This window comes from Crinia signifera, chromosome 8, assembly GCF_055691185.1.
Source record: "Crinia signifera chromosome 8, ASM5569118v1, whole genome shotgun sequence".
Taxonomy (NCBI): domain Eukaryota; kingdom Metazoa; phylum Chordata; class Amphibia; order Anura; family Myobatrachidae; genus Crinia; species Crinia signifera.
The window spans coordinates 145,854,233-145,865,651 of record NC_139224.1 but is presented as its reverse complement, the minus strand read 5'-3'; the positions used below and the strand labels follow the sequence as shown (position 1 = coordinate 145,865,651).

The following is an 11,419-nucleotide window of genomic DNA, read 5'->3' as shown; positions in this document are numbered from 1 at the left end:
AATCGTTTTGTACAATTTTAGACTGAGCAGCTTCTCTAAATTCTTCAAAAGACTTGCGGGAGACGATAAACTATACAGTAGCATACATTTAGGGCCTATTCAGACTATCGTAAAAAACAGGTTTTTTTTTAGTTTTTTTTTTAAATGGACAAAACCGCGTGCAATTACAGGTGGGGCAGATGTAACACATGCAGAGAGTTAGTGATTTATTTTGTTTCTGTGCAGGGTAAATGGGCGTGGATCAGTTGGTCTAAAGCAGGCATGTCCAACGTTGGCCCTCCAGATGTTTTGAAACTACACACCCCAGAATGCTTTGCCACAGTTTTGCTATTAGAGAATGCTAAAACTATTGCAAAGCATGCTGGGATGTGTAGTTTCAAAACATCTGGAGGGCCAACGTTGGACATGCCTGGTCTAAAGCAAGTTGGTCGACATGTGAAAGGTCGACATGGGTTTAGGTTGACACAAGCATTAGGTCAACATGGGTAAGGTCAACATGGGATTTTTCCGTTTTTTTGAGCTGATATGTCGACATGGACACTGAAACGTTGCACTATGTCCGCTCACCATGCTTCGGGGACGGTGCCTCGCTACGCTTGGAATACTATTTTATTCTCTCTCCATGCCCTAATGGATGGTAGGGCATGAAATACCGCCTGTTGGCACAAAAAACAGTGGAAAACCCCATGTCGACCTAAAACCATGTCGACCTAATGACAACCAACTTGATGTAGACCAAATGACCATTTTCCAGGGTAAATACTGGCTGCTTTATTCTTATAGAATTCAGTTTGAACACACCCCACCCAAATCTAACTCTGCGCCTGTTACATCAGCCCCACCTGCAGTGCACATGGTTTTGTCGGTTAAAGAAAGATTGCTTTGCGATCAAATTGAAATAAAGATGGTTAAAGTTTTAAAGACTGTACCCACGTCCACCAATGCCTGCGTTCTCTGTAGTATAATCTGCAATTATCTGTAGAAAAGGTTTCAGAATATCAATATATTTCAGCATGTGCCAATCATCAGTAATTCCCGCCCTATGGAACCTCCCCAAAAAAACCTTCTCTTACTTGCACACTCCCTCCACAATGTTTGCTGATTTTGCTTAATGCAACCATGTCACAGGGTACATTGCCCTGAGCTATCTCTTTAGTGATCACAAAGTGGGTTAGGACAGACTTGCGCACTCTGCTTTTCGCCTTTATTATTGTATAGTTGATTGCACTTTTAACAATAAAACAGTTATAAAGGTACATACAAAAAAATCTACAAAGATACTAAAGAACAGACAAACACTACACATAGAAAGGAAGTCAGGAACTCGTAATCCATAAAAATAAAAAATCCACTGTAACGTGTAGTCCTTGTGCTGGATGTTTGAGTGGATTCATTGATCTCATGATTTATCCAATGCTCAGATTCGGCATTAAGTGCCTTCAGGAAGAGAGAACCAGTTTACAGAATAATACCGTCACACACACACAATCTTCCATTTACAGGGTCATTCTTTGAAGTCAAGGAATTGCTGTAGCTTTTTTCTGTGTTCTGTAGACACTGGGACAGCACTAGTAGAAAGAAAACATATGATGTATGCATGATGGGAACAGGGATTAATCCACCATTTGGCAAAACCCTGCTGTGGTAGATCCCCAAGCTTTTCTCACCAGGATTACTTGTACTGCTGGTAAAGAGAATACTTACTGTAAGTGTTCCCTGAAAGTTGTGGTTATTCTATAGATGGCCGTCTTCAGTGTAGAACGCAGAGCAAACCTCAGCGTCTTGTAGGAAGAGTCTACTAAACTACTGGTAAGTCTGGGTGGTTTGCTAGATGCGTGTGGAAGTTTGAAGTGCTTCTCTACGGCCTGGAACAGAAACCGAACAAAGGACAATGCAGCATTCTACAAACAGAGCAGGATCGCGTTTTACATATTAAAGAATACCCAGCACTCTCCAAACTAGCACTCTCCACTGCTCACCTCTTGTAGAGTCAAAAATGTAGTAAGTATGGAGGAGAGGGAGGTCTGTACCACCCCCATCCGATCTTCAGAGAACGAGGCTGCCACCAGATGGGACAAACCTGAACGGAGAAGCAGAAGACATACACTGACTGTTGTGTACACAAAGGTGACAATAGGACTATAAAACACAAGTCTTATTAGGTTATTCTTCTTACCAAACATATTTCAACACTCAACAGTTTTAGTGCCATTTGCATAGACATAATGCCACTAGTGCAATATGCGGATACGAATGAGTACTTGGATGGCCCATGCACTTCTCTCCAAACTAATGAACAGAAGAAGCCAGGCAATGGTGGAAGGAGAGAGGGGGGGGGGGGGGGGGGGGGGATTTCTGCTTGATTTCTAAACGATTTGGCTAAATCACTTAGGAATTAAGCACAAATCGCTCAGTGTGTATGCCGCATAGCGATGGCGATGCACTGCCCCACTTGTCGCTATCGTTGGTCTAGATCAGGGGTGGCCAAAACGGTCCTCGAGATCTACCAACGGTTCACATTCCCCAAATCACACCTAGCTGGTGCACAGCTGCAGTCATTACCAACTGTCACATTTTCAAACCTGCTGCATTCATTCCTACTATAGATCCACAGGTTGCCTGAGACACATGAACTGTTGGTAGATCTTGAGGACAGGTCTGGACATCCCTGGTCTAGATCATTCAAGCATGCAGCATGTATCTAGTCAGATCGCTTAGCAAGAGACTGCCAATTGTTGTTATTATTATTGAAATGACATTTTCTTTTTGTTTAACACAAATTTCACAGCACAAATATCTTGTGCAAATCTCTCAGTATATATGGGAGATCTAGACTGTGGGAAATCTCCAACACTAACATGCTCAGAACACATATCTAATAGGACATACACACGGGGCGATTTAAGCCTCATTTCTAAGCGATCTGACTAGATCGTTTATGGGTCCTACACATGGGGCAACTGTGCTGACCAATCTGAGCGATGCTAGATCGCTCAGCACACAGCGCTACATGCAGTATCTTAATTGTCAGCGATTGCGTAGCTCAGGGCTGCAAAGTGCTTCACTATGGCTCCTACACACGGATTGACGTAGGGTAGTTTTCCACGGAGTGATGCAGGGTCATTTTCTCTTGGGCGGTGACAGAACGCTCAGCATACATCACTGGTGCAGCGCTGTGTGCCGAGCAATCTAAACAATTAAGTGTTGCTCAGAACACATTTAAACTCGTAATGCCTCGTGTGTATGGGCCATTTCTCAAATCGCCCTGTGTGTCTGCCCCATTAGTCTTTTAGAACTGGGTCACTGCACTTTGTATAGGTAACAAAATGACATTATATTGAGGAGGGGTATTAACCAATGGTTCAATTCTGTTATCGCCTACATAGGACTAGAGTAGCTGGCTGCTCCCAAGCTTTTTTGATTGGCCGAAACACTTAATTGTAAACAGTTTTTGAAATAATGCATTATACGTTCATGTATTTTGTTAGTAGCTATTTACCCCAGTAACCTCATGTGGCAGGACATGCTAAACGGTGTAGTTCCACAGCAGCTAAAGGACCGCATGTTATATAGTTTCAATTTGAGTGTTGGGATACAAAAAAAAAACATGGGACTAAATAATTCTGCTAAACCAATCCTGTGAATGGATTATGTGATCCTCCCCAAACACTTACCTTCCAGAGCCCAGATATGGATCTGGGAATCTGCAAACAGTTCCTGGCTAGAAGCCTCTGGGTGCTGCAGAGAGAGAGCAAATCCAAGTCATGTGTGTAATAGGAGTTAATCAGGTTAGAACTACAGAGGCCCAATTTGTAGAATGCCACAACAGGGGCAGAATGTGGCATTGCATTAGTGGAGGGGGTCATTTTCTGAAGGACCTCTTCCAATTTATATCAATATAGCTCAGAACATCTGTCACTTTACCTTCTGATTGCAAGGGCTATTCTGTGCCTCTACATGACTACATTATACCTCTGGGACAAGTATTATTACCAATTACTTATATAGTGCCACCAATTACACAGCTCAATACAGAAATTTCCATTGATCTAGATCAAGCTCTTTATATTAAAAAGTTACGGATTATACTCACGATAATTCCTTTTCTTCGGAGTACTTCATGGCAGCCATACAATGGGTTCATCCCTCTCTCCCTTTACAATTAGACAGGTAGTTTTTCCCTAGGACACGCCCCTTCTTCCCCCAGTATATAGCCAGCACCTTCCCCCATGACTCCAGTCTTTTGACTCGTCTCCGCCTCCGATCCTAGGGAAAAACACAAACACGGGGGGGGGGGATAATAATACAGGCTGCCATGAAGTACTCCGAAGAAAAGGAATTATCGTGAGTATAATCCGTAACTTTCTTCTTCTTACTTCATGGCAGCCATACAATGGGATATACCAAAGCAGTAGGGTGGGTTACAATACCTTAAATTAAGGCCTGATGTAGAACTCTGCTCCCAAAAGATTCTTCAGCTACATCCAATGCATAATGTCTTGCAAAGGTATGTATGGAAGACCATGTCGCAGCTTGGCATATGTCTTTGACCGAGACGTTAGCCTCTCTTGCCCAGGAGGTTGCCATTGCTCTAGCCGAGTGTGCCTTTATACCTTCTGGAACTTGTCGGCCAACTTTCTTGTAAGTGAAACAAATAACTTCTTTGAGCCACCTTGAGATAGTTTGTTTTGAAGGTGCAAATCCTTTCTTTGCTCCTTGCGGAATCACAAACAATGATCTCGTTTTCCTGAAGCTTGCTGTACGATCCAAGTAAATTTTGATTATTCTCACCATATCCAGCGTATGAAGATCTTTTTCTCTTCTAGTGGATGGATTTGGAAAAAAACAAGGCAAAACAATATCTTGACTCATATGAAAAGATGAGACTACCTTCGGAAAAAATGAAGGTTTGGTTCTTAGGACTACTTTGTCCGGGAATAACTTAAGGTAGGGTTCACAACATAGTAACGCATGTAACTCCCCTACACGCCTTGCTGACGTAATAGCGACCATGAACGCTACCTTCCACGTAAGAAATTTTAGCCCCGATCTCTCACATGGTTCAAATGGGTTCGCCATGAGACCGTTTAGCACTAGATTAAGGTCCCACTGAGGAATCACTGGTCTTACTCTTGGACGGATTCTCTTGGCTGCTTGAAAAAATCTTTTTATCAATCCTTGGTCTGCTAATTTCTTATCCAATAGAACACTAAGGGCTGAGACTTGTACCTTCAGAGTTGCTATGGATAGGCCCTTATTGAACCCTTCACAGAGGAACTGTAGAACATGCGCCAGTCTAGCTTTGGGAAAAGGGAATTTATGCTCAGACCATCTCGCGAAGACTCTCCAGATTCTATAATATATATCGGAGGAAACTTTCTTCCTTGCTTGAAGCAGCATGTCTACCACGACCGCTGACAGGCCTTTATCGGTCAGTTGCTTCCTTTCAAACTCCATGCCGCTAAATGAAGTTTCTGCGGGTCTTGGCACATTACTGGGCCCTGCCTCAGAAGATCCTGTGCTACTGGAAGAAACCATGGCTCTGCCACTGCCATGCCCTCTGCCATCGGGAACCAGGCCCTTCTGGGCCAATACGGAAGGATGACTATCGCCCGAACTCTCTCCGACCTGATCTTCCACAGTACCTTGTGTATGAGTGGGAAGGGAGGGAAGATGTATACCAGGGAAAACCGCCATCTCTGGGACAGGGCATCCACGCCTTCTGACCCTCGTGCCGGGTGCCTGGAGAAGAATCGGTGAACTTTCGTATTCTTCGGAGTCGCCATCAGATCTATTTGTGGCTGGCCGAATCTGCGGACGATTTGTCTGAAGACTGAGTCCTTCAACTCCCACTCTCCTGGCAGAATTTGAGTCCTGCTTAGGAAGTCTGCCAGCTGATTGTCTTCCCCTGGTACGTGTAATGCCGAAATGGATCGGAGATGTTTTTCTGCCCAGCCCATGATCAGCCGGATCTCTTCTAGCAGCGAGCGACTTTTTGTCCCCCCTTGCTTGTTGATATAAGCTACTGTCGCTATGTTGTCTGAGAAGACTCTTAGATGGGAATTTTCTATTTCGTTTGAGAAGAATTTCATGGCCATGAAGGCTGCTCGAAGCTCTCTGTGATTGGATGATAGATCCGAATCTTGGACGGACCAGATACCCTGGGTAGTTCTGCCTGAGCAATGCGCTCCCCACCCTGTGACGCTTGCGTCTGTTGTCAGCACTACATACTGTGGGCTTGAAAGAGACATTCTTCTTAACACCATGTACCTGCTTCGCCACCACTGAAGTGATAACACCACTGCTTGAGGGAACGTGATGTAGCGTTCCAGCGAAACTTGGTTTCTGGTATAGGGTAGGAGATGCCACTGCAATGTCCTCATATGCCACCTGGCCCATGGTACCACCTCCACTGTGGATGACATCATCCCTAAGAGACTTATTGCTAGTCTTAGCGGAACCTTTCGATTCTCTTGGATTACCTCCACTAGCTCTTGAATCTTTCCGCATCTCTGACCGGACAGGGTGACCTCGAACCGTACTGTGTCTATGATGACGCCTAGGTATTGGATGGTCTGTGTAGGACACAGATGGCTCTTGTTCCAATTGATCAGCCACCCGTGCTCTTGTAGGAACTGGACTACTATCTCTGCATTTCGGACGGCTTCTGCTTCTGATTTTGCTGAGATAAGTAAATCGTCCAAATAAGCCCATATTGCTATGTTCTTCCTCCTCAGACACTCTATCATGACTATGAGTACTTTTGTAAATACCCTCGGTGAGGATGTGAGACCAAAGGGAAGGCAGGTAAACTGAAGATGTTTCCCTCTGACGCAGAACCTGAGAAATTTTCTGTCTGGTATATAGATAGGGACATGGAAATAAGCGTCTTTTAGGTCTATTGAGACCATGTAGTCTCCTCTTCCCAGACCCATAAGGATAGTTTTGGCTGTTTCCATGTGAAACTTGCGTTTCCAGATTCTGGCGTTCAGATCTCTTAGGTCCAAGATCGTTCTGAACCCTCCAGAATTTTTTGTTACCACGAACAGACGGGAGTAGAACCCTAGGCCCTTCTCTGCCTCTGGAACTGGCTCCACTGCCCCTGAATCCTCCAGATCCTTTATACTTAGGGCCAGTGCCTCCTGCTCTGCCCTCAAAACTGGATTTTTTGAAACTAAAAATTTTTCCCTTCTGGGTCTTGAAAGAAATTCTAGGCGATACCCCGTGGACACCACCTCTAAAACCCAGGTGTCTTGTACCGTTCGTTCCCACATGTGGGCAAACTGCAGCAATCTTCCGGCCACCTGGAAATTGTCCACGGGACACAACACGTCACTGTTTCTTATCGCCCCTTTTGACTGTTTGTCGAAAGAAGGCTCTGGAGATACCCGAGGTATACCTCTCCCGAAAAGGCCTCCCAGGCCTATAGGCCCTGGCTTGCCTGAAACTTTGCCTGGGGAAATAATTGAAACCTCTTCCCCTCTTATCTTGTGGGAGTCTAACTGACTTCCCGCCCGACATCCTTTGTATCATCTGGTCGAGCTTACTGCCGAAAAGGAATTCCCCCTCAAACGGCAAGGTTGCCAGCTTATTTTTGGAGTGGGCGTCTGCTGCCCAGGACTTGAGCCACAGGGCCCTCCTTGCCACTACTCCAGAGGTCAACGCCTTCGCTGAGTAATCCAGCACGTCTAGGGATGCCTCACATATATAGTCAACAGTGAGTTGAATTTGGGCCAAACTGCTGACCATCTGTTCTCTAGCCACCCTCTCCTGTAGATCTTCTTGTAAAGAAGCGCACCATATTCTAAGGGCTCTGGCCAAAGAGGCAATAGCTACCCCTGATTTTATAGAGGTGGCACTAGAGATGTGCAGTCTTTTCAAAGCGCTCTCCATACGCTTCTCCATAGCGTCTTTAAGAGATGCGCCATCCTCCAGGGGGATAGTGGTTTTGGTGGTGACTTCGGACACCGCCGCATCAATTTTGGGAATACTGCACCACTTTAGAAACTCTGCATCCTCTATGGGATACATTTTCTCTGTCCTTTTCACAGGCCCAATCCGTTTGTCCCCATTGGACCATTCCTTAATCAGGATCTCCTTAACCACCTTGTGCACGGGAAAACATAACCCCTTTCTTGACCTGTCCTCAAACAGAGCGTCATACTCGGTTCTCACTGGTTGTTTATAGTTCAGTGTTTTATACAGTTCTTTCAAAACCACTTCCACCAACTCTAGATTAAAGGACCGTTCTTCTTCAACTAGTTCACCAGCCTCTATCTCATCCTCCTCCTCATCATCATCATCTAGATCTGCGGCCTCCGGCATATCACATTCCACATCCAGACTTGTCTGCGACCTAGACCTTTTCCCCTGATATTCTTTTTTGGAGACAAAGTTATCTTTCATCCAGGCCATAAGCTCACTAATCTGGGAAACAGTCCCAATACTGGTATCCGCTCCTTTGTCACAGCTGCGGCATAATGAATTCTCTCCAGTGAAAATCTTATCACAACCAATACATGTCTTGCTAACATGTTTCTTCTTGGCCACTTTCTTCTTAGTCCCCACAGGCACACTAGAAGATTAATAACAGTAATCACTAACTACTCTGAATACACTCATAAAGAAACGACCAAGTCCTCTGAGAGGACTTACCTGGGCAGCAATGCAGATAGTTTCTGAGAGGCTTCTTCCTCCATGTCTCCGGTACCACAGGGCTTGCTGTACAATCCAAATCGCACCAGCTAGCACGAGGAACGCCTGTAACACCGGCCAGGCGCATTAAGAAGGCTATTTCCGCCTTCCGGCAGCGTCGGGCAGCGTGCGCGTCATCCCGACGCTTGGAACGCACGCTCACCCGACTTCCTGCCCCGTGAACCGCACGCTCGCGTCACAGCGCCGAGCGGAGACAGCGTGCCTAGGTCAGAGCAGCGCGACTACACGCCTGATGACCCGTACGCTAGAAGCCCAGCACACGCTCAGCTTGAGACCAAGCGGCCAGTTTTGAAAAAACCGCTGGTACTTTCTGCCTCTCACAGCCGGGCTCCTGACAGCGCCAGCGCGCGAGGTACATGCCGCCGGCCAGACCTCTAAAATGGGCAAAGGCACCGCCACCCCAACGCTGCCCAGGACTGGCAGCGTAACGCCTACCAGTAGGTAAGAAAAAATAACAAAATCTATACTACCCTGTCTATCTGTCTAGGAGACAGGAAAAAGACTGGAGTCATGGGGGAAGGTGCTGGCTATATACTGGGGGAAGAAGGGGCGTGTCCTAGGGAAAAACTACCTGTCTAATTGTAAAGGGAGAGAGGGATGAACCCATTGTATGGCTGCCATGAAGTAAGAAGAAGAAATTAAGGATTCCTAATGTTATACAATATAAACAACTCAATTAGTCCACAAATAAAAAATATATACATATGGTTACACATCTGGGTACATGTATTATGCCCACACGGTTCTTTCTGGTATAGCGCCTCCAGCTTCCCCTCTTTAATGTGGCAAAGCAAGAAGCAATAGCAAGATGTAACAACATCTCAGAAGCTGGAGTGGGGGCAATTAAACCACCTTCGCCTGCAGTGACCCACCCAAACCCCCACAGTGTGTCTACCCTCTCACCGGAGCCACTGGGCATGCGTGATATCTCACTAGCATTGCAGCATCTTCTGTGCAGCGCAGACCCAGCACACATGGAGCCAGAAACGGAGCTTTCCCTGCTCTGCTGAGGGGGCAGACAGCTGCAGCTATTGGACCATTCATAGATTGCCCGGCATATGCGGCGTGCCTTTTTGTACATAGCAGCACCAACAAAGACAGGGACACATGGCGCCACTGTCATATCACATGCTGCTGCAGTCAAACATGGGGGGAGGTGTAATACAATATATAATAACACGTGCTCTGAAAACTCTTACCCCCCCCCATTTTGACACCTAATACATCTACATGTCATAGGCAGTACTGCACTGCATCTCTCTAGGCTTTATGCTCATCAAAGTTCTGCGCATAATTGGAATTTACATACTGGTATAGATCTTTGATGTACTATTTGTATGTTAAGTTAAGGGGGGGGAAATCGAAATTGTTAGTATGTTAACATACTAACAATTTTGATCCCCCCCCCCCCCTTTTTTTTTTCTCTTATTGGGCGGGATGCTCTAATGAAGCGGTAGCCAATCCTAGCCCTCGAGAGCTACCAACAGTTCACATTTGCAAGACAACCTAGCTGCTGCACTCATTAATCACTGACACATTTTAAAAGATACACAGATGGAGCTAATTAGCTCACTTGTGATTCTGTGAGGAGACCTGCAAAACATGCACTGTTGGTAGCTCTCGAGGACTAGGGTTTGCTACCCCAGCTCTAACATATATCGCCCCCCTTCACCGGGTACTGCATTATTAATAATCACATATGCTCTAACATATGCGATTATTAACACAAGGGACAGCTCTTGCAATAAAGGTGCGTACACACAGGGGCGATTTTGTGTAATATTGCCCGCGATGGGAATGTGCACCGGCGATATATCGCCAGGTACGCGCTCCCGTTTTTACCCCTGTAGTGATCGCTGGTCGCAGGAACATGCTCCTGCGACCAGCCGATTTCCACTGCCAGGCTCCCCCCGGCAGTTTCTTTTTCATCATCAGCGACCATCTCTGGTCGCTGATGAAAAGGAGAAACTGAGCAATATATTGCTCAGCCATTTATTGCTCAGCAATATATGGCTGAGCAATATATCTCCCCCGTGTGTACGGGGCTTAAGAGCTGTCCCTTGCGATGCGGCTCTGGCACTGGAATTCCAGGTCTGAGGTCTGGCCGTGGAGCATGCTGGGAGGGATCCGTCACGGATCCCTCACACAGCGCTGCGGTAAGAAGCCCATAGGCTTCTGCAGGGAATCGCCAGATTTTGCAGGCGATTACATCCACAGCGCTGACACTGCGGAGGTGCAACAGAGAATACAGAAATGCGGTAAATGGGGTATTTACCATATTTCTGGTTTAGAGCATCCCGCCCATTGTATTGATCAACAGGTCCTGCATGTTGTCAACAAAAGTGTTTAGCTATGTCGGAAAATAAACTTGGTTGCAGTCACAAACTCACCTTGCTGAACAGGTACATGATCAGGACGCGCTTGGACAAGAAATGTTTTACCTACAAAGCAGCAAATAAAACCTAATTAGTTCAAGTAAAAATTATTTCATAGTTAATATAATGGTAGACGAGAAGCATTAAACTTGTAACACTAAATCACGGCACCTCTATTGAGAGTATAGTTGCATTGCTGTGTAGGTAAAGAAAGCATTTATGCCTCTCCCTCTCCAGTTATGCGGTCCGGGGGGGCCCCCCACGGTTTGGTCTTTCCGGGCCTATCCGGTGAGCTCTTTCTATGGCAAGTGGAGCTCCTTTGAGGTCAA

The 11,419-nt window shown here is 45.9% G+C and overlaps 1 protein-coding gene across 1 annotated transcript in view; it reads right to left on the bottom strand.

The window, feature by feature from the left end:
- Positions 1 to 1,182: 1,182 nt before the first annotated feature.
- The window catches only part of NDC1 (NDC1 transmembrane nucleoporin), a 36,220-nt gene continuing 25,983 nt past the window's right edge, over positions 1,183 to 11,419 (bottom strand). The window contains exons 14-18 of the mRNA XM_083157348.1: positions 11,106 to 11,156; positions 3,675 to 3,738; positions 1,980 to 2,080; positions 1,705 to 1,865; positions 1,183 to 1,568 (exon numbers count right to left, since the gene is read on the bottom strand). Of these exons, the coding sequence (XP_083013474.1) occupies positions 1,505 to 1,568; positions 1,705 to 1,865; positions 1,980 to 2,080; positions 3,675 to 3,738; positions 11,106 to 11,156 (441 nt within the window). The 3' untranslated portion in view covers positions 1,183 to 1,504. The remainder of the gene's footprint in view (positions 1,569 to 1,704; positions 1,866 to 1,979; positions 2,081 to 3,674; positions 3,739 to 11,105; positions 11,157 to 11,419) is intronic.